Below are 22,731 nucleotides of genomic sequence, written 5' to 3' on the forward strand. Positions count from 1 at the left end.
GCCTCTCTCTCTCTCTCTCTGTCTATGAATAAATAAAATCTTAAAAAAAAAAAAAAAAAAAGCAAGAAAATTCTCACTTGGGTGCCAATGTCTGACTCCCCTATGACATCTCTTACCCTCCCTCTATGCAAACAGAACAAGACTCAGGCTCAGAGTCTTTGCAGGCACAGTATCAAACTGCAATTTCATGACATTATTTACATTCATTTTTTTACAGTTACATTCTATTTATATCAAGTATAAATTTTTCCTTTAAAATCAGTTAGGTTATGGGGTAGCCCCGGTGGCGCAGCGGTTTAGCACCGCCTGCAGCCCAGGGCGTGATCCTGGAGACCCTGGATGGAGTCCTATGTCGGGCTCTCTGCATGGAGCCTGCTTCTCCCTCTGCCTGTGTCTCTGCCTCTCTCTCTGTCTCTATGAGTAAATAAATAAAATCTTAAAATAAAAAAAAAAAGGAATTTCCTATTAAAAAAAATCAGGTTAAAAAAAATAAAAATAAATAAAAATAAAATCAGTTAGGTTTGAAGACTGAACTGAGTTAATTTTAAAAATATTAAGTGGGCAGACCGGGTGGCTCAGCGGTTTAGTGCTGCCTTCAGCCCAGGGCCTGATCCTTGAGACCCAGGATCAAGTCTCACGTCAGGTTCCCTGCATGGAGCCTGCTTCTCCCCCTGCCTGTGTCTCTCTCTCTGTCTCTCATGAATAAATAAATAAAATCTTAAAAAAATAATAATAATAAATATTAAGTAATTCACAGTATAAGAAGTACAGAGATCTGACAAAAATCATGAATGTACTACTCTGACAACTCAACTCTGGGGAACACTATTCTAGAATAAGGGCTTTGGGTTCAATCTTTTTCCATCTCAAGTTTTCATGCTTCCTGGATTTTGTCTGTTCCCTTTGGTTGTTGCTATTCCCTAACAAAGATTATTTTTGAAAAATCTCTAACCTTATTTTAGCTGGCTGAAGGGAAAAATTTATTTTTACCTTGGTTAGGACAAGAAAAACAGAAGGGCCTGGAGGTTAGTGAGAGAGTGCTACTCCCTTCCCCCTAGGCTCCTAAACAAATGTCTGGGGATTCATTGTAAAAGGTCACCTTAAAGTGGAGAAGAAAAGGAAAGGGAGAAAACTGCAATCTTTAATAAATGTTTATCTTTTCTTTTTAAAAAAAAAATTATAAAATTTAAATAGTTGATTAAAGGTAAAAATATATTGTTACAAAATTTAACAGATTTAAATGATTTCTGGATCTCTTGACTTTAAGCCCAATATCCTCTCTCCATTTGATCCTACATTTGTCATAGATCCCACTTTCAGGTTTTTCTTTAGCAAGTGCAGGGAGCTCTGGCGGAGGTAGCAGGAGGTGCCCTGGCAGGACCAGGTGGCCATCCCCCCAACTGTGCCCCCCTATTGCCAGCACTCTCCAAACAGGGCATGTGAGGCGGGTCAGGGGTCTCCCGTGCCCTGCAGGCCCCTTTTCTCGCCCCTTGTCTCTCTGGGGGAGTGCCAATCTGCCCTGAGCTTGGCACCTTCCCAGCAGCCAGCCCCACACATGGCTTCACTCCACTTTGATTCTGCTCAGTTCCCATCTTCCTTCTCCGTAGAGTTTCAGAACCAAGGAGTGAAACTGCAAGAGACCAGCATGACACAGAGATCAGGCTGCCTTGGCCACAACAACAGGAGGCCATCCATCCCCTGCCCTCTCTGCCACCCATATCCCCTATCTGGAAGGGCCCTTGGCCCTGGTCAGGCCCCACCGTTGGGCTCTTCCTCCTCCTGAGACCACCTGTATGAGCTTGGGTACCTTCTCAAGGCTATGTCGATGTCCCACACTGATGAAAGTCATGCCCAGCTGCTGCCCAATGCGGTAGAGCTCACTCTCTACCTCCTCGGTCAGGGCACTGGTGGCTTCATCAAGCACTGAGGGAAGAATCCGGGGGGAAGAGATGGGGTTCTGCCTCTGACCCACCTCTATTCCTCCTCCAAATCACACTCACCTCTGGCTGGTACCCAGCTGGTACTCAAGCTGCTCTTAGGAGACCCCTGCCGTCGAAAGAGCATGGGCCAAATGAGCAGGGGGCTAGGCTTCACCCAGGAAGCCTTCTACAAGCAGTAGGACAAAATCCCCCAGCTGCCTACAGTAAGCGCAGTACTGCCTAGAACCGCTCACAGCAGGGATTCTCACCTCCCCCAAGGATGTCAGCCCCTGAAGAAGTTCACACCTGCCATTTCTCTGCCAGGCAGACTGGGGGTGTTGCCCACTTATGAATGGCAGAGCCTGAGGCACATAAAATCACAAGGTTTCAAGGCTGGCTCCGGCTGCTGCAATGGTGATGCTTATGGACTGGTGTGTAACACATCCAGAGCTGCTCTGAGGATGCCAACCTTGCTGCCGCGTGGGCAGAGCCCTGCCATCCTCTCCTGCAGGGACAGAGATGTCCAGCCATGCACAGCGGTGCTCTCCTACCCATCTGAACACCTCCCCAGTTATACATGAACACACACACGCGCCCTTGTGAGCACACAGTACCTGGCATGCACACTCACCTGCATACTTTGGCTGTAGGTAGAAAAGCCGGGCAAAGGAGAGCCTCTGCATCTCTCCTGGGGACAGAACATCATACCTGAGGAACGGGAGTAAGAGGACTGCTAGACGAGGCTATAGCTTGGCTTTTGTATAGAATGTGTCTAAGCAAGAAGAGGTTCTTGTGGCAGGGAGGCTGGCCCCAGGACAGATGGACATCACCCTCCTCTTTCAACCACTGTCTAGACCTGCTGCCCACATGAGATGAGGCCAAAACATTGCTCCTGAGGGCATGAACATGTCCCTGATGAGCAGCAAATACCTGGAACCCACTGTCTTTCGGGAGAACTGGCTCTGGAGCACCCCGACTCCCTTCTTACCAGTTCCAATCGACTTGCTGGTCCAGACCCTCTGTCCTTGTCACCAAACTGGACTGTAACACACCCAAAAGGAATGCTGTCCGTGAGAGGGCCCATCCCTGCTTCCTGGCATCCCATCACACACATCTCTGAGACAGAGCTACACCCCTGTGGTGCACTAGCAATCCTCCTCAGGCAGAGAGGAATAGCCCATCAACTACATTGTTTACATTTGCTGGGGCATGATGACAAGGAAAAGCAGACTGACTTAGTTTTATTGTCATTTTAAAATTAGATTCGGGGGGATCCCTGGGTGGCTCAGTGGTTTGGCGCCTGCCTTTGGCCCAGGGCGCAATCCTGGAGTCCCGGGATCAGGTCCCACATCAGGCTCCTGGCATGGAGCCTGCTTCTCCCTCTGTCTGTGTCTCTGCCTCTCTCTCTCTCTGTCTCTATCATGAATAAATAAATTTAAAAAAAAAAACTTAAAAATAATAATAAAATAAAATTCAATTCAGGGCAGCCCAGGTGGCTCAGCGGTTTAGCGCCACCTTCAGCCCAGGGTGTGATCCTGGAGACCCAGGATCAAGTCCCACATGGGATTTCCTGCATGGAGCCTGCTTCTCCCTCTGCCTGTGTCTCTGCCTCTCTCTCTCTCTCTCTGGGTGTGTCTCTCATTAATACATAAATAAAGTCTTTTAAAATAAAATAAAATTCGATTCAGAGAATGTACCCCCTTGTTGCCTGTAGCTGGCCAACTGCTGCCATCACTTTATACCCCCACTCCCACCGTCCAGGCTCATACTTCTAGTCTGGGGCCCAGGGCAGTATGCCAGCTCTGCTGGACCAGCACTCGCGGTCAGGGCTACCAGGTGAGCTCGGACCTCAGGGACCCTGCCTGTACTCACCAGGCCTGCCAACTCCAAAAACCTCAGGATCCTCTCATCATCAGTAGAACCTGCAAAACAGAGAAGCCTTCCTCAAGAAGTCATCTCCTTCTGGGTACCCAGAATAGATGGGGTACATAATGCAAGGGGGCAGGGGTGGGGGCGCCAGAATCAGGGCTAAGGCTCTGCAGTGACAGGGTCATAGCACTTAATACATAAGGGCCAGGCAAAGGAAGTAACCCTTCCCTTCCTCCAATGGGTGTCTCTCCTCAAGGAGGGGAAGACAGAACAAGATGAGGTCAGGGTACAGACCCCAAAATCATAAGCACTTGGAGGAGGAGAAAAAAACGGACCTCAAACTAGCGGCCTTGCTGGAGCCTCTGCCAAAAGGCAGAGCAGGGGCAATTTAGTTGGGAGGACATGCCCCAAGGAGGCCCAGCTCACCTGAGTCCGGGTAGATCTCCTTCAGGGGATATATCACCTGATAAAACAAAACCACATAGGCCTAAGGTGAGGGCAGAGAACTGGTGCTGTACACAGCCTAACCTCCCTCAGAAACAGCCCCAGGAACTGCCAGAGGCCAGGGTCCTCTCCCCCTGATGACAGTAAGGAACACCCTAGCTAAGGGTCCAGTGGGAGAGGCTGGGCCAGCAGACAGTGAGACAGGGTCACTGCAACCTTTGGATGTGTGGCTGCAGAGAAAGGGTCTGGGAGACTCCTAAGGACCTGGCCGCCAGAATCCAACCTTGGTGTTGAACAAACGTATGTGGTATTTGGTTTTGGCCTCCACAGGTTAACCCTGCCCCCAGGAGCTGCTCTAACTACATGGCCCAATCCATGGATGTGAATAAAATGTTCTTAGAGCCAGGGAGTTCCTGAGCAGGGAGAGCTTTATTACCTCACCTTCGGCCTCGTAACTCTCTAGAGCTGAGACCTGTCATATTGCCAGAGGTCTCAGTTACGGTAGAGGCAGGAGGGGGCCCCAGGCTGACCTGCTCCCGCAGGGTCCCATCAGTGAAGAATGGTTTTTGTGGCAGGAACAGCACCCCATGGGGTCCAAAGTCCGTCAGCATCTGCACTGAGCCTGTAAAGCCCACAGAAACCTCTATTTTGAGATCTCCCAAAGAAAGGAAATGCCTTTCATTTCCTTTCCCTGACAAAAATGCCTGGATTTTTACAGATGCACATACACACACACGAACAATCACACACATGCACACCACCGGGCCACACCGGCTCAGAGGCAGGGAGGGCCGATTCTCACCCTGTGTGCTTGCCCAGAGGCCACCTAGAACCCTGAGCAAGGAGCTCTTGCCGGTGCCTGTGTTGCCCGTGATGAGCAGGCTCTGCCCCTCAGAGATCTTCAGGCTCAGATCCTTGATTAAGGGCTTGTGAGAGGAGGGGGCACAGACGGAGACCCGCTCGAGGAGAAAAGCTGTGTCTGCTGGCTCTGCGGCTGGCCACCCTGGGGCCCTGTGTTCAGAAGATGAGGGGAGTGTGGGGAAGAGAAGTGGTGTCAGTGCTGCCAAGGGGCAGGGTCTTCTCCTTGGGGGCCTCACCTCTGGACAAGGGGTTGTTATGGGCTTAACTGTGTCTTCAAAACAGCAGGCAAGTCTCAACCCCTAGTGCCTCAGAATGTAACTGCATGTGAAGAGGAGGTATTTAAAGAAATGATTACATTCAAATGAGGCCATTAGGGTAGAGCTCTAATCCAATACAGCTGATGGCCTTTTAAGAGGAGGGAGACACACCAGGGACGCTCGCGCACAGAGAAAAGGCCAGGAAAGGACATAGCGAGAAGATGGCCATCTGCAAGCCAAGGAGAGAGGCCTCAGGAGAAACCAACCCAGCCAACACCCTGATCTTGGACTTCCAACCTCCAGAACTGTGACAAAATAAATATCTGTTGTATAAGCCACCCGGTCTGTGGTATTTTGCTGTGGCAGCCCAGGCACACTAACACAGAGGTAGGGCTGTGCGGTAGGTAGGGCTGTGCGAAGCCCCATCGTAACTGATCTTAATCACCTAGAGATCACAAATATTCTCCCTACTTCGCAGATGAGGAAACCAAGTCTGGCAGCTAAGTAACTCACTCGGTGTCACGGAGCTGAAGCTGTCTAACTTAAAAACTAGTGGGTTTGCACAGCGCGTTGACCAGCAGGTATAGCAGGATGGGCGTGGTGGTTGTAAAAGGACCTGGAGTTCCTGGCTCTGCACAGATGCCCCTCTCCCCCAGAGAACAGAGCCTCTGGTCTCCTGTGGTCTCCTTACCATCTCCCCAGGCCCAGGCCCACAGTGGCATAAAGCCTGAATTCTAAACAGGGACAACAGTTAAGGCTTTAGTCCTTAAGGAGAGAGCTGTGTGTAGCCCTGGACCTCAGGCTGTTTCCATTTTCAAAAGCTTACTCTGTGGCCACTGTCCAAGCACTTTCCATGGACTATGGTATCTAATCCTCACAACCACCCTGAGAGGAAGGTTCCATTACTGTTCCTCTCACAGAGATGAAGAAAGTGAGACACAGAACAGTTGGGTAATTAGCCCAAGAAAGCGAGGACATGGGCAGCCCAGGTGGCTCAGTAGTTTAGCGCTGCCTTCAGCCCAGGGCGTAATCCTGAAGTCCCAGGATCGAGTCCCACGTCGGGCTCCCTGCATGGAGGCTGCTTCTCCCTCTGCCTGTGTCTCTGCCTCTCTCTGTGTGTGTCTCTCATGAATAAATAAATAAAATCTTTAAAAAAAAAAAAAAAAGAAAAGAAAAGCGAGGACATGAAACAAATCCTCAGTGCACAGAAAGGTCAGAAACATCAGAGTGCATGCAATGAGACATGGGTAAAGACACATGTGGGTGTGAGCCAGGCCGGGGAAGGAGAGAGCTGGCATACCCCAAGGCGAGGGGCAGGTGGCAGGGCTCAGTGGGAGATAGCACTCAGATTTGTTTTCTCATCTCGGGTCCAGGCAGGTGTGTGCACTGTGCTTCCAGCAGCTGGGGGAAGGTGTAAATGACCACAACAGGTGCCAGATGCTGGAACAGATGCTGGAACAGTACCGCTGCCTATGAATACCTGTAATGTGCCTGGCACTAGGCAGGCAGCTCTGGCATCTGCTCCACAAAACTCTGCTGCCCAGCTGGAAAGGGCACAGCTCCAAGGCAAACCCAAGCTGAGGGCACCCAGAGTTGCCTCCACCACCACCGCACTGCCCTGCCAGCCTGGCACCCACCTGTCCATGTTCCACTCACTCTCATCCAGGATCTCGCCACCCCGTAACTTCAGGGACATGTCCAGCAGGGTCTCCTGGAGTTCCCCAATCCTAGGCAAAAAGTGAAAACCTGAGTTTTCGGGGCGGGGGGGCAGGCAAACATGTTACTCCTTCTCACACCCACTAGCATATGGTTTCCCTCTTTCTTTTTTCATTCAGTTACTTCTCACGGCACATGCTTTCCTCAGGACCTGGAGAGGGGCCGGACACAGCCTTACCTGTGTGTGTAACCAGCCACATCTGAGAGTGTGCTGGAGAGATCGATGAGCCGGGTGAAGCAGCTGATGAGGTAAATGCACACAAAGGCATTCTGCACAGGACAGTGAACAGTGAGCGTAGGCCCTGGCTCCAAGGCCCTGGGCGCCAGGCCAAACGGCAGAGGGGATGGCCTGAAGGGTCACCAGAAGGGATCCTCACCTTGCTGACCAGAGTGCTAAGCTCTGTGGGGCTCAGGTCTCCATAGACACCACTGAAAATAGGGATGGCGATCACAACGTAACTCAGGATGCTGCCCAGATAGTCAAACGTGTTGACCCCAACTGCAGAGGACAAAAACACCCAGGGTAAGAGACCCAGGGACCATCCTCATGCTCTGAGGGAAGAGGAAGCCAAGGAGGACCAAGCTATTCCCTGGATCCTCGTTCTCCCAAAGATGCTCATGGCAAAGGCAGTGGCTCCCTCTGCTTAATTCCTTCACCACAGCTAACAGTAGTGCAGAGAGACAGCAGGGAGGTGTGCGAAGGGAAGTGGACTACCCCGCTCCTGTGGCTTCTGCCTCCCAGGGCTCCCTCTACCTACTGTACAGCCAGAGCTCCTTGGACATCAGCTCCCTCTGGGTCTGAAGGAGTCTCTGCAGCCTGCGATCTGTCCTTGTGTGCTCCACGTGCCCAGCTCTGAAGAGAAAGGCTGGGATGTGGACAGGGCCTAGAAAGCCTCAGCCGGACTGGGGGACACTCCATCCCTCATTACACTCTCCTTTAGGGACCAAGCTCATGCAAATGGTCTTCATCTCAGACCCTTTCTGAAACTAGCATCCATTCACTGCTTCATTTACTCAGCAGTATTGTCTGGGGAAAGAACATGAACTCTAGATTGGGTAGACCTGGTTCAAATCCTGGCTCTGGCCAATTACTAGCTGGGTGATACTGAGACGTTACTTAAGCCTCAGGGTCTCAGTGTCTTCTGTAAAATGGGGCTAGTAATACCCACAAAATAAGTTAGAGTGAAAATTTCTAGATAGAAAGCATCAGGCTGAAGACGGGCCCTCAAAAAATAGCACGTGTTATTAACAACTATACACGGAGCAGCTGCTATGTGGTAGGCTCTATGCCAGTCAGCCAGTGAGATAAACAGGTGGATAAAATAGTCCCTGCCCTTGATCTCCCAGTTTAGGTGGGCAGGCAGACGCACTGCATTTTTCACCTGCCATAGAAAGTGTTAGAGGGACAGAGAAGCCACGGAAGAAGCCATCCAGAGCTGCAAGAACCAACCTGCTTTCCCCAGAGCCCAGAACTTCGCCAGAGGCTGCAGAACCCCAAAGCCACTTAGCGCAGCCCCGGCTCTGTCATCACACAACCAAACCCCACCTCATAGATTCCTGGTATCCTTGGCGCCCCCAAGTGGCAGCAGCTGCAAAATGCAGCAGACATACAAGCGCAAAGGTCCCAGGGCTATTAGACCCAGGTGATCTAAGAACAGCTTCCAACTAACTTCAACACACACTTGTGGGGCCTGAGCTATTTTTCTGGGGCCAATGATTCCAGAGGTCTCAAAGAAGGAAGGGTGCAGGGACCTGCCCTGACCTTGAGGGAAGGAATGAGATTTCACAATGCTGCTGTCAAGAGATCAGATATTTGTTCTACTTGGACAGTGTTTGTGGGGAGCAGGTCTCCCGATCTCCTGAGACTTCCTTTCCCTCCTATCCTACAGAGACAAAAGATCAGTTTTTGAGACTCTGATCAGCCAACAGGCACTGGCAGAAAGCCATTTTACAGATGGAAAAACAGGCAGAGGCAATGCCTTATAGTCATCACCAAGACAGGAAGCATTCACTTGTTTCATTCTTGGAACAAATTTAGGCCCCATGCTGAGCCACTGGAACAACCAGCTTCAGAAGCAAATACCTGGACCTAAGGATGAGGCAGAGACAGTGAGAGACATGGGGAGAGGGTCATAGCCAAGTGTAAGGACGCTCAGCTCCTGGGTTCGGCGGTGGTGGGAGAGCCACACGATTCACCTTTCCTTTTCTGCCATCTCCACCATCACCTCTGATGAGACCAAAGGAAACTCTCCCCACCTGACTCACCTGAAAAAAGCAGCAGATTCAGCATTCACCCGGATTTGCATGTGCTTGAACCTGGGCAGACCAAAGGGAAATGTGTCCTGACAACGGGCAGTATTGGTCCCCGAGGAAGCAGACCTCCAAAGAGGAACCTGGTTCCACCTTGAAACTAGCTGCCTCAGCCCAGCCCCTCCTTAAGCTGTCACAGGCTGGGAATCCCAGGGCCTGGGTGGGGTGGGAGGAACTCTGCAGACAGGGCAACCCCTCACCTCCCTAGAGGACAGGTGCATCCCTGCCCGTGCCACCTCCTCCCGGGGCCCAACCTGAAGGAGGTCAAGAAGCACAGCACAGGGGCTTGATCTATTGGCTGAGCCAAAATGGGGAGGTTGGAACAGAAACACACAGAAGGCCAAGGGATGATGCTGACCAACCAGACACAGGTCTCGGTGCTGCTCAGCTATAATCTCAGTAATGCCCCTCACAGTCCCCTCTGAGGGCAGTACAACCATCCCCATTTCAGAGATGGAAAAACTGAAGTTAGGGAGGTTCAAGACTCACCCAAGAGCACAAGGCTAGTAACTAGCACAGGCTGCGATTCAAAGAGGCTGTCTTACTCCCGATCCCATTCCTTAACCATTACGCTCAGCCCAGAAACCTCAAGCAAGAGAGACACACCTGAAATCCCCCTCCAGCTTCTCCTGCTGCACCAGCTTTGCCACGATGGGCCCCATCAACGTTTTGTTCACCAGGGTTCCCAGGATGAAATACCCAAAGATGCTCACAGGCCCGAGCCAGCCTGTGCTGGAAGGCAGAGAGAGGGAGGGTCGGGGGTGTCACATATTCCCGCAGGCCTCAGACCGGCTTCTTGCTCACTTTCAAGTAGCCCTCATCCAATTTCAGCCAGCAGTCCTGTGGGACCTCTACTCCTGTGTGGGGGCATCTGATACCCAGTCTAGGTTGTCAGAGTACCAGGACCCCTGACACTGAAATGCTACATGTCCAAAGGGAGGGTAGGGGCCTGAGCACAGGACACAGGAAGCCTTCCTAGGCTGCAGGTGGGAGGGAGGGAAGACCAGCCTCTTCTGGACCCTGACCTGGGGAGCGCGTTTGAGTGAGGGACCTCGGGGGAAACAGCTGGCCAGGGAGGAGAAGCTTCACCTTTGGAAGCACTGGTAGGTGTAGTAGATGAGGGTGAAGGGGGAGATGATCAGCTTGCTGGCCATGCTGCTGAGCTGCCGGCAGAACCGTTCCACATCCTGGCTGATGCGCTGGTCCCTGGAGCCAAGAACACAGAGTCTTCCAGCACTGTTAGCCACAATCCAGGGGGAAGATGGACCCAGACAAGCACTGGTTTTGCTAGAGGAACTAAGATCCTTTAAGGGCCTTTAAATAGGGTTCTGAAGGGCAGCCCGGGTGGCTCAGCGGTTTAGCACCGCCTTCAGCCCAGGGTGTGATCCTGGAGACCCGGGATCGAGTCTTGTGTCGGGCTCCCTGCATGAACCCTGCTTCTCCCTCTGCCTGTGTCTCTGCCTCTCTCTCTCTGTGTCTCTCATGAATAAATAAATAAAATCTTAAAGAAAAAAATAAATAGGGTTCTGAAGAATTGCTTCACAGGGTACCTCAGTTTACCCCTCAGGAATAGTAGCAAACAAAGGGCCAGTACTCAGGAGTCCTGAGCCGGTTCTGAGTAGCACCAGAGAAAGACCTGAGGGTAAATGAGCTGAGTTTCTGGATGAGCAGGAAAGTTAGCCCCTCTATCTGGCTCCTCCAATCTCTTCTGTGAGCCTGAGCCTGCCCCTATTTTAGCTACCTGGCTGCAGAAGCTTCATATGGGTTGAGTTATGGAGAAGCCTAGAAGAGAAAGATAAGAGGCAACAGGAATCACAAAAATCTCTGCTGCAAAGCTCAGCTTTGGCTGATGAAAGGTCACCCCAGGCAACAAAGCGCCTGGGGTTGGTGACTGGAGAGGGAATGAGCATGAGGAGAGAACTCCTATGGCCCACTGCACCACCAGGGCCACACTGACTCCCATTTCCACTGAGACATGACCTTGGACAAGTCACTTGCATTCTCTGGGCCTTTTTCCTTGCCTGGAAAGTAATAAGTGCTCACATTGGAACACTTGCTACATGCCAGGCGCTGCATATATGTATTGCATGAATCTCCTTTGAGATATTCTTGAAATAGGAACTCTCCTCCCAAAAAAAAAAAAAAAAGAAAAAAAGGAACTCTCCTCCCCATTTTCCAGAAAGGGAACCTGAGGCTCAGGGACAGAATGAAGCAGAATGAAGATCTGAATCTTACACTGAGTCCTAGGCAACAATAACTTTTTACTGCTGAAAGTCCAAAAGCTGGTTTGCTAGCAAGGACGCTTTCTTCAGAGATTAGGTTTGCCTGGTTTGGAAGCACAGAATATAAAATGGACAAAAGGGAACCGCTCCTAGTACTCAGTTCCCTATTCTCAGCCCTACAGCTGTTCCAGGGCTCCTCCACAGGCTCCCCTTGCCATAGGGTGCTGATTAATGTTTGCAGGTAACTGCAGAGGGACTCCAGGGGCCTGCCTCAGGGACTCTCCGGGGTTAAGCCGGACCAAAAGGACCCCGCAGAGGGCAGGGGGACTGAAAGGGGGCGCCTACGGGTTATCGATGTCATCCCGCAGCACGTTGAGGGTGTAGTACACGCGGCCCTGGAAGTAGAGGTGGTGAAGGTGCTCGGTGAGGTCCTTTCTCCAGCTCACATACAGCAGGTTGCAGGTGAACTGGTCAAAGCTCTTCAGCTGTGCAATGGGGGAAGCAAGAGGCAGTGAGGGAGAGCGAGAGATGGCTTACTGCAGGTCTCAGCGAGGAGCTCAGCGCTGGCAGAAAGCCTCTGCTGACCGGTCCCAGCCCACTCTGATTATTCTCCATCCACTCAGCACTTCCACTGGCTTAAAGTGTCAAGTCAGGGGATTCTTTCCTCTTATGCTCATTCCTCCACCATGGGCTGAGGGGCTTGCCAAAGCTAAGGCCCTCTGGCCTCTTTATATTGTACTGTCTTATTCTGAGAGCAGGTGACCTTCTGGAGACTGGGGATGGCATCTTCTATGCCATTTATGTTCTTACTTTTGTTTCCCCAAACTTGGAACAGGGTTCTGTATGCGTGCTTAATGCCAGAAGACCCATCAAAAGCGCCCAAGGGTGATGAGGAGGGGCTTCCTGAAGGAAACAGGTAGTACAGGCAGACAGAACATTAGGCGTGAGTCCTAGCAGAGGCCTGACTCTCATGGTTCACCACTGATGGAGCACCTGAATGCTAAGCCCAAGGCAAGGCAAGGACAATAAGCTCAGTGTGGCAAGGAAACAATTACCTGGGTGTGAGGAATGCTACAGCAGAGGTTAACTCAGTATTAGTTCCACAGAGAAGAGGGCAGAGTTTGGTGGAGGAAACATGGAGAAAGTTGAGGACTTGAAGGAGGTGACAATAGCAGAACCTTGAACAGTGAGCAGGCATTGCCCAAGTGAAGAGGGGTGGGGAAGGAGGAGGCTGTGAGGGAAAGCAGCAGGTGCAGAGGCTGGGAGGGGTGCCATGGCACCAGGCTGAACCACGGCCTCAGCCCCACAGAGAAGCAATAGCCCCCTGGCTCACCCCAGTTTTCAAGTGCTTGGAGTTCCCTGAAGCAAGACTTCTGGAAATGGAAGGGACGAGATCATTTCTGCTGTATTCTGAATTAAACCACAACCTCATGGCCTAGCCCTGGGAGCTTGAAACATCCAAGGAATTGGGACCAAAAGAAAAATCAATGCCCTGTGCACAGTTCTGACCTCCAGTTCCCAGAAAAGGGAGGGAACATACTCCCATAGCTTGATTCCTGCTTCCTAGCATTCTGCTGACCCTAGGCTGGAGAGGAAGAGAAACACAGGGAGAAAACCTTACCATGGAGTTGAGAACGATGAGCATGACAGCCAGGAATGTCAGGGTTTTAAACCCATCCAAGTCTTTGTTTCCCAGGACCCCATAGTACTGACTGGGGATCAAGCCAACCTGGTATATCACCAGTTGTTCTGGGGTGGAGAGAGGGGCCAGAACTCAGTGATGAAGGGTCAGAAAGGCTTCCCCTTGAGTCCTTGCCTTATCAACTCCCCAGAGAGAAGGGACCCCCAAACCAAGGCTGCCCTCCCTCTGGAGCTTGGGATCACTCACTCACCCAGTAGGGCCACAAACAACAGGGTCAGGAACATCAAGGCATTCTGTGATGACCAAGAGGGAAACAAAACCTTCTGTATCTGCAGGAACCGCTGGAGAAATTGCAGATCTAACTTGGGCCTGAAGAAGAGATGTAAGAGAAGTCGAGAGAAACCTAAGAGGGCAGTTAAGCCTTAAGGAGCAGTTACCAAGTTTATCAACATTGTTCTGGGGAGGGGTCCATGCCATGGAGGAAGAATGGCTTATATGAATGCTGAAGGTAGTAGGCTGGAAACAGACCAGGGAGAGAAAAGAACTTCTTTAAGCTGGTAAATGCTATAAAAGGTTATTTACCAAAAATTTACAGCAAAAAACAAAAAAACCAAAACAAACATAGTTAATGAAGAAACTTTAGCCACATCCTCTTTATGGTCACAAACACAACAAGAAAGCCCATCAAGGATTTTAAGGTCCTGGCTAAATCAATAAAGGAAGAAAAATAAATGAAGCAAAAGAATTAAAAGGGAAGAGATTAAATTGTCTTTATTTGCAGATAATGTGATCATTTGTACAGCAAGCAGCAAATCAATAGACAAATGCTGGATATAAAACAAGCTCAGCTAGGAGCTGGGTGGCTCAGTCTGTTAAGCATCTGCCTCTGGCTCAGGTCATGATCCCAGGGTCCTGGGATTGAGCCCCACGTCAGGCTCCCCGCTGAGTAGGGAGCCTGCTTCTCCCTCTCCTTATGCCCCTCCTCCCTGCTCGTACCTGTCTCTAATAAATACATAAAATCTTAAAAAAAAAAAAAAGTTCAACTAGATACATGGTTAACATACAAATATCAATAGTGTTCTATACCAACAATAACCAACTGGAAAATACAAAGAAAATAAGATGTCACTTACAAAAGAAATGCTTTAAAACAACTACGAAACATGCAGGAATTAACTTTTAAAAATAACCTATAAGGGATCCCTGGGTGGTGCAGCGGTTTGGCGCCTGCCTTTGGCCTTTGGACCCGGGATCGGGTCCCACGTCGGGCTCCCTGCATGGAGCCTGCTTCTCCCTCTGCCTGTGTCTCTGCCTCTCTGTGTGACTATAATGAATAAATAAATAAAATATTTAAAAAAATAAAAAATTTTAGGGATCCCTGGGTGGCGCAGGGGTTTGGCGCCTGCCTTTGGCCTGGGGTGCGATCCTGGAGACCCGGGATCGAGTCCCACGTCGGGCTCCCGGTGCATGGAGCCTGCTTCTCCCTCTGCCTGTGTCTCTGCCTCTCTCTCTCTCTCTCTCTCTCTCTGTGTGACTATCATAAATAAATAAAAAACAAAAAAAAAAACTTAAAAAAAAAATAAAAAATTTTAAAAAAGTATATCTTTTTTTTTCTTTTTTTAAATTGTTTTATTTTATTTATTTATGATAGTCACAGAGAGAGAGAGAGAGAGAGAGAGAGGCAGAGACATAGGCAGAGAGAGAAGCAGGCTCCATGCACCGGGAGCCTGACATGGGATTCAATCCTGTGTCTTCAGGATCGCGCCCTGGGCCAAAGGCAGGCGCTAAACCGCTGCGCCACCCAGGGATCCCTCTTTTTTTTTTTTTTTTTTTTTTTTTAAGTAGGCCCCATGTCCAGCATGGAGCCCAACATGGGGCTTGAACTCACAACCCTGAGATCAAGACCTGAGCTGAGAGCAATAGTCAGATGCTTAACCGACTGAGGCACCCATGTGCCCCACATATTTTTTTAGATTTTATTTTTAAGTAATCTCTATACCCAATGTGGGGTTCAAACTCACAATCCAAAGATCAAGAATTGCAGGCTCTACTGAGCCAGCCAAGTGCCCTAGTATAAAGACATCTTAGAAAAAAAATGAAAGCTCTATTATAGGATGTGAAAGAAGACTTAAATAGAGTTGGCATGACTTAACATTATAAAGACTTCATTTCAAACAAAAGTAGTCTATATAAATTTAATATAATACCAATCACAGAGCAGCCCAGGTGGCTCAACGGTTTAGCGCCACCTTCAGCCCAGGGTGTGATCCTGGAGACCCGGGATCAAGTCCTGCTCAGGCTCCCTGCATGGAGCCTGCTTCTCCCTCTGCCTGTTGTGTCTCTGCCTCTCTCTCTCTCTCTCTCTCTCTCTCTCTGTGTCTCTCATGAATAAATAAATAAAATCTTAAAAAAACAACAACCCAATCACAGCGGAACTTCTCTGAGGAACTTTATATGGAAATATATAAAGGCCCATAATAGCTAAGGGCAACTGTGAAGAATAGGAAAGGAAAAGGGAAAAAAAAAAAAAAAAAAAAAAAAGGAAAGGAAAAGGAGACCCAAACCATCAGTTGTAAGATAATCAGGGGTGCCTGGGTGGCTCAGGTAGTTGGGCATCTGACTCTTGATTTCGGCTTAGGTCGTGATCTCAGGGTCGTGAGATCAAGCCTCATGTCAGCCTCTGCACGGAGTGTGAAGCCTGCTTAAGAGTTTCTCTCCCCAGGACACCTGGATGGCTCACCAGTTGAGCGTCTGCCCTTGGCTCAGAGTGTGATCCTGGGGTCCTGGGATTGAGTCCTGCATGGGCTCCTTGCATGGAGTCTGCTTCTCCCTCTGCCTGTGTCTCTGCCTCTCTCTCTTTCTGTGTCTCTCATGAATAAATAAAAAGAATCTTAAAGAAAAAATAAAAGATTCAAGGAAGGTATGTGCAGAGGGTAAAACCAACAAGAAATTAAAACCTAGAGCATGGGGGATCCCTGGGTGGCTCAGCAGTTTGGTTGGTGCCTGCCTTCGGCCCACGGGGTGAACCTGGAGACCTGGGATCGAGTCCCACGTCGGGCTCCCTGCGTGGAGCCTGCTTCTCCCTCTGCCTGTGTCTCTGCCTCTCTCTCTCTCTCTGTGTCTCATGAATAAATAAATAAAATTTTTAAAAATAAATAAATAAATAAAGTACATAAGATATATGCAGCCCTCAGAAATAGAAACGAGGTTACTATTGAACGTATGATCTCAAAAACACAACGTTGAGCAAAAAGATTTTTTAAAAAGTCACAGCAGGGGATCCCTGGGTGGCTCAGCAGGTTTAGCACCGGCCTTTGGCCCAGGGCGTGATCCTGGAGTCACGGGATCGAGTCCCACATCAGGCTCCCTGCATGGAGCCTGCTTCTCCCTCTGCCTGTGTCTCTGCCTCTCTAATGAATAAATAAATAAAATATTTTAAAAAAAATAAAAAATGAAAAGTCACAGCAAAAACAAAACAAAACAAAACAAAAAACATAAAAATAAAAATCACAGCCTATGATCCTTCACAGGAATTCAAAACCTCTATGTACCTTTCAAGGTAAGAGTTTTTCAATACACCAGCGGGTGTCTGAGTAAAGGGGGCGAAACGGGATTGAGAAAAAGGAACGAAGGGAGGAAGGTAATAAATTAAAACACAAAGAGGGGCCGTGCAGCGGACCGCAGTGTGTCAGGAGCTGAGGAGGACCAACCCAATCCCGAGCACCGAGGCTCTGAGCGACAGGATCCCGCACCCCGAGCGGGATCCTCCTTCGCGGGGGCCGGGGCTCTTCAAGCCACCCAGCCCAGCTCGCCTCCCCAGCCGCCCTGCTCACCTGGCGCCAGCCCTGGCCGCGGGCCCCCGGGCCGCCATGAGCCGGGTTCCACCCTCGGCGCGGGCCCCGCTAGCCCGGAGTCGGCCCCGGCAAAAAAGTCCAAAGACCACGCCTCCCGCCCAAGAGGGGCGGGGCCACGGCGACCACAGAGACGGGCGGATAGAGAGGACGGCGCCGGGAGACGCGGTCGCTCCCGGAAGCGACCCACGGAGGTCGAAAAGAACCAAAGAGGGCGGAGCGCCACATTCTGTCGACGCGGCGCCTGCAGCGCCCCCTGCTGGATCGGGGAGGTTTCCTTTTTGACCAGAATAGCTGCGGAACGGGACTGTTTAAAGTATTTTAGACTCGGATTTTTGTGTGTGTGTGTGTGTGTGTGTGTGTGGTTCACTGATTCCTTTATTTATTTAGGAGGTAGGGGGAGGGACACGGGACAGAGGAAATTACCTACAGAGAAAGAGTTGGGGAGGGTCTGCAGGGTCTGGGCTAGAAAGCAGTAACACTGATTCTACAGTTGAAAAGGAGTAGTGCACATTTGTTAAGTACCTCGTGGGAAAAAAAAAAGAAGTACCTGGTGGGAGTCTTGTAATAAAACCTACCTTATGAATAAGTACAGTGGAATACTACTTAGTACATTCATACGTGTTTCTACCATCTTAACATTTTTATATATACAGTATATGATCGGTTTTTATAAACGTACAGCTTGAAAGAGAGATCCTTCTTGTAATAGGTACAGCATGAAACATAAATCCAGCATGGGCCAGCCACATTCCAACTGAAGACCCAGAGTAAGCAAGGCCAACAGCCCAGCCCCCCGCCCCTGCTCAGCCCGGCAACCCGAACCCCCGAACCCGACCGTCCTGGCGAAGTGGAAGCCAGCGCCCCTCTGCACCTGTGGGGAATATAGATGTTTCGTATATTCTCCCAAAGAAGCCACAGTGATCTTCTTTCTTTCTTTTTTTTTTTTTTAAAGATTTTATTTATTTATTCATGAGAGACACACACACACAGAGAGAGAGAGAGGCAGAGACACAGGCAGAGGGAGATGCCGGAGCCCCATGTGGGACCTGATCCCCAGACCTGGGATCAGGCCCTGGGGCCAAAGGCAGGCACTAAACCGCTGGGCCACCCAGGCTGCCCACCAACTGGATTTAAGTATGATCTCAACTATGAAAATATACATGTAAATACCTGCAAAGGAAAAAGGAATAACAAAATGCCATATATATCATATCATTCATTAATATATTAGCTCATATTTGTAAATTATCTACTAGATAATTTCCAACTGTTTAATCCAGGAGTGGGGATAGTGGGAAACCCGACAGAACACTAAAAATTTTTTAATTAATTCCTTAATAGCAAATATACTGTCAAATTTCTAATTGTCCCCAGCTGTGATTTTTTTTTTTTTAACAGTTAAAAAAATCAGGATCCAAGGGTGCCTGAATGGTAGTCGGTTAAGCCTTGGACTCTTGGTTTCAGCTCAAGTCATGATCTCAGGGTAGTGGGGCTCCGTGCTCAGCAGAGTCAGGTTAAGATTCTTTTCCTCTGCCTCTCCCTCTCCCTTTGTCCTTCAGCACTGTGCTCCGGCACTCTCTCAAGTAAGTAAAAGCTTAAAAAAAAAAAAAAATCAGGATCCAAATGAGGTCTACACATGGCAGTTGATTGAAGCATTTTTGGAGACTCTTTTACACTATAGGTTCCTCCTCCACCACCTAAGGCCAACCTCCTAACTGGTTTCCCCACTTAAATTCTTGTTCCTTCTCTAAACCAGTTCCTTCATAGCAGGAAGGAAATCTGCAAAAACAAAGGAGATCAACACCTCACTTAAACCTTTCAGTGCTTCAAAAGGCTCTAGGGCAAAAGAAAAAAAAGTCTCTAGGGCCTTGGCCCCACCTACCACTCCAACTTCTTTAGGGGCCAGGAAACAATCCTGTTCCCCTCAACATTTCTGTTAATTTTTACTCTTCCTCCGGTCCCCAGCTTAATGTCTCTTCCCCAGAAGGTCCTCTCCTGACCACCCTCTCTAAAGAAAGACTCCATTATTCCCTCCCATAGCACTCCATTTTCTCACCTGATAGCACTTATTGAACATTGTTGTTATACTTTCATTCTGTGTTAACTTCATTAACGCCTCTCTCCACAGACTGTCCGCTCCATGAAGGCACCCACCATGTCTGTGTGTTCACCATGACTCTGTCTCCATTGTCCAAACACACTCAGGAAGGGCACAATAAATATTTGTTGAGCAAAGATGAGCTAGGCAACTTCACCAAACACAGGTCAGTGTCTCTGTTCATCCTCTTTTCAGCTAGGACAGAGCTTCCCCCTTTGTACCTACTGGACTCCTGGGCTACTTCCTCATTCTCCTACATAGACAAGGGGAGGACAAACTGGTTAAATAAAACAAAGGGAAGTAACTTGGCAATAACTACCAAATTTTAGATGATGCAGTGGTTTCACTTCCAGGCTTCTCTTAGAAAACTATTTACTCAAGAGCACAAAGGTTAATCACAGGAGTGTTTCTGCAGCATGGTACTTAATTGCGAAATCCCAGAAGCAACCAGAATGCATATCAAAGGAGGACTGGTTAGATAAAGTGTGACACAATCACTTTGTAGAATACACTTTGCAGCCCTTAACAGGAGAGCCCTGTCATCACCAAGATGGTTTAAGAGCACGGACTTCAGAGCCAGGTTACATGGGTTCAAATTCCTACTCCACCACCAAATATCTGTGTGACCTTGGTCAAGGTGCCTCAGTTTCCTTATCTGTGAAATGTAATAATGATTGTTGTGGGAAATAGTACTTGTGAAATATGTAAATATGTAACTATGTAAGGTACTCCGTTCCCGGAGGCCAGGATCACACCCTGAGCCCAAGGCAGACACTCAACTGCTGAGCTACCCAGGCGTCCCTTAACTAGCTTTTTAATTGAAAATTTAAACTGAACACATTCTATGTGCCAGGCACTAGTTAATTGGGGTGCCTGCCTGGCTCAGTAGAAGAGGATGTGATTCTTGATCTCAGGTGTTAGGAGTTTGAGCCCCACACTAGATATAGAGATTACAAAAAAGGGATCCCTGGGTGGTGCAGCGGTTTGGCGCCTGCCTTTGACCCAGGATGCGATCCTGGAGACCCGAGATCGAATCCCACGTCGGGCTCCCAGTGCATGGAGTCTGCTTCCCCCCCTGCCTATGTCTGCCTCTCTCTGTGTGTGTGTGACTATCATAAATAAATAAAAATTAAAAAAAAAATCTGGATTTTTTTTTTTTTTTTTTTGAGGGAGGGAAAAGAGGTGCCTCCGGTAGCTCACTTGGTTAAGTGTCTGCCTTTGGCTCAAGTCATGATCTTAAGGTCCTGGAACTGAGCCTAGCATCCTGACTCCCTGCTCAGCAGGGAGCCTGCTTCTCCCTCTCTTCTGTTCCTCCCCCTGCGTGTGCATTCTCTCTTCCTTTCTCTCTCAAATAACTAAATAAAAATCTTAAAAAAAAAAAAAAGGAAGAAAGAAAAATGTTAAAATGCATAGCGAAAGAGTTCACTCAGGATGATGGGGTATATAATGAAAAATAAGTCTCTTCCATCCCAGAGACAACTACGGTTTATGGTTTCTTAGGAATTTTTCCAAAAATGTTTTATCTATATACAAACTTATGTGTGATTATTATTCTCTCTCTCTCTCACACACACACCCATCTTTTCCTTTTAAATACTCTGTCTTGGGCAGCCCCGGTGGCGCAGCGGTTTAGCGCCGTCTGCAGCCCGGGTTGTGATCCTGGATATCCAGGATCTAGTCCCACGTCGGGCTTCCTGCATGGAGCCTGCTTCTCCCTCTGCCTGTGTCTCTGCCTCTCTCTGAATGAATGAATAACTAAATCTTTAAAATAAATACTCTGTCTTGCAGTTTGCAGCTTATTACACTTTTAAAAAAAGATTGATTGAGAGAGAACACACACATGCACATTGAGTGGGTGTAGGGGCAGAGGGAGGAGGAGAGAGAGAATCTCAAGCAGATTTACTGCCAAGCGTGTTAGCTTTTACTTGGGACTCAATCTCCCGACCCTAAGATCATGACCTAAGCCAAAATCAAAAGTCCCACAGTTAACTGACTGAGCCACCCAGGCACCCCAGCTTTTTGTGCTTTATAGTTTACCTTGGAGATTGTTCCATACTGTTGTGCCCAAGATTGTGAATCTGAGAAACCACCAAGAAGCCGACACTGATGAGGGTTTATTTACAAGCTCGAGCTTGGGTCCAAGTATACCGGACACAGTGGAGCAGGGACTTGACCTGGACGTGGGTTTCAGCTTAGTTTTATGGGCTGGTCTAGGGGACCTCCAGAAGGGGTGGAGGAGTTTCTCAAGTTCTGCTTACATTCTGATATGGGGCTTTCAAGGGCATTGAGCTCTGTTCTCATTCTAATATGGGGCTTCCTGCCACTGGCTTGGGCTCTGTTCTCATTCTAATATAGGGCTTTCTAGGGCCTTAAGCTGTAAGCTGTTTTCTTCCTGTAACTGAAGTAATGTAAATTTCAGCTCTTATTCACAGGGGCCTGGGATGGCTGTACTTGTGCTAACACAGTGGAATGGCCTAATTTTCTCGGCCTCCACACATACCATACATACCTATCTCATTTTTTTCCACTGTAAAATACACAACCTAAAGAGGAATTATTTATGCAGCTTCCCACTGATGGACATTTTATTTTATTTATTTATTTAAGATTTTATTTATTTATCCATGAGAGACACAGAGAGAGAGAGAGACAGAGACACAGGCAGAGGGAGAAGCAGGCTCCATGCAGGGAGCCTGACGTGGGACTTGATTCTGGGTCTCCAGGATCATGCCCTGGGCTGAAGGCAGGTGCTAAACCTCTGAGCCACCAGGGCTGCCCACTGATGGACATTTTAGTAGGCTATATTCTCTTACTAAAAAATAGACTGCAGCAATGACTATCCTTGGATATAGCCAAAAAATGGTTAGGTTTAAAAGAAGCCATAGTCCATAATTTTTTTTTTTAGATACACGTTTCTGTGTGTTTGAGTATGTACCCATTGAAAATAATTGGAATCTGGGGCACCTGGGGGCTCAGTAGCTGAGCATCTGCCTTTGGCTCAGGGTGTGATCCCGGGGTCCTGGGATAGAGTCTTGCATTGGGTTCCCTACAGGGAGCTTGCTTCTCCCTCTGCCTATGTCTCTACCTCTCTCTGTGTGTCTCTCATGAATGAATGGATAAAATCTTAAAAAAAAAAAAAAAAGCAAGAAATAGAAAGAGGACAGTTTGGGGCAGTCCCGGTGGTGCAGCGGCTTAACGCCGCCTGCAGCCCGGGGTGTGATCCTGGAGACCTGGGATCTAGTCCCACATCAAGCTCCCTGCATGGAACCTGTTTCTCCCTCTGCCTGTGTCTCTGCCTCTCTCTCTCTGTATCTCTCAAGAATAAATAAATAAAATCTTAAAAAAAAAAAAAAAAAAAAGAAAGAAAGAAAGAAAGAGAACAGTTTGAACAAAAGAGCCTGTATGTTTAAAGTGGGTTTTTAGGGCAGCCCAGGTGGCTAGGCGGTTTAGTGCCGCCTTCAGCCCAGGGCCTGATCCTGGAGACCCGGGATGGAGTCCCATGTTGGGCTCCCTGCGTGGAGCCTGCTTCTCCCTCTGCC

General features: G+C 48.9%; 1 protein-coding gene across 6 annotated transcripts; it reads right to left on the minus strand.

Annotated features, from left to right (window-relative positions):
• Positions 1 to 1,133: 1,133 nt before the first annotated feature.
• Positions 1,134 to 19,480, minus strand: ABCD4 (ATP binding cassette subfamily D member 4). Of its 6 annotated transcripts, none has more exons than XM_077909977.1 (19): positions 19,151 to 19,480; positions 13,491 to 13,609; positions 13,220 to 13,347; positions 11,944 to 12,083; positions 10,466 to 10,582; positions 9,983 to 10,108; positions 9,332 to 9,382; positions 7,825 to 7,919; positions 7,444 to 7,565; positions 7,245 to 7,336; positions 6,988 to 7,077; positions 5,035 to 5,243; positions 4,763 to 4,854; positions 4,215 to 4,251; positions 3,792 to 3,841; positions 2,908 to 2,960; positions 2,551 to 2,627; positions 1,808 to 1,923; positions 1,134 to 1,630 (listed from the first exon to the last, which is right to left on the minus strand). In XM_077909977.1, the coding sequence occupies exons 2-19, from the start codon at positions 13,522 to 13,524 to the stop codon at positions 1,562 to 1,564; spliced, it is 1,698 nt and encodes a 565-aa protein (XP_077766103.1). In that variant the 5' UTR covers positions 13,525 to 13,609; positions 19,151 to 19,480; the 3' UTR covers positions 1,134 to 1,561. The 6 variants fall into 6 exon arrangements, 5 of the variants coding, with proteins under 5 accessions (XP_077766103.1, XP_077766102.1, XP_077766104.1 ...); XM_077909976.1 differs by lacking the exon at positions 19,151 to 19,480 and adding an exon at positions 17,074 to 17,232; XR_013386515.1 differs by lacking the exon at positions 19,151 to 19,480 and adding an exon at positions 17,074 to 17,232 and having other exon boundaries at positions 1,597 to 1,630; positions 2,551 to 2,607.
• Positions 19,481 to 22,731: the final 3,251 nt, after the last annotated feature.

The sequence above is a fragment of the Canis aureus genome, chromosome 9 (genome assembly GCF_053574225.1).
Source record: "Canis aureus isolate CA01 chromosome 9, VMU_Caureus_v.1.0, whole genome shotgun sequence".
Lineage (NCBI taxonomy): Eukaryota > Metazoa > Chordata > Mammalia > Carnivora > Canidae > Canis > Canis aureus.

Bases quoted from the DNA above. Each gene is read 5' to 3' on its own strand.
- ABCD4 (XM_077909976.1), bottom strand. From the start codon at position 17,111: ATGGCGGCCCGGGGGCCCGCGGCCAGGGCTGGCGCCAG. The intron at 7,920-9,331 runs GTGAGTCAGGTG...CTTTCTCTTCAG, and splicing joins GAATCTGCTGCTTTTTTCAG to AGCTGGGCACGTGGAGCACA. The intron at 1,631-1,807 runs GTACCCAAGCTC...GGTCTCTTGCAG, and splicing joins ATCGACATAGCCTTGAGAAG to TTTCACTCCTTGGTTCTGAA.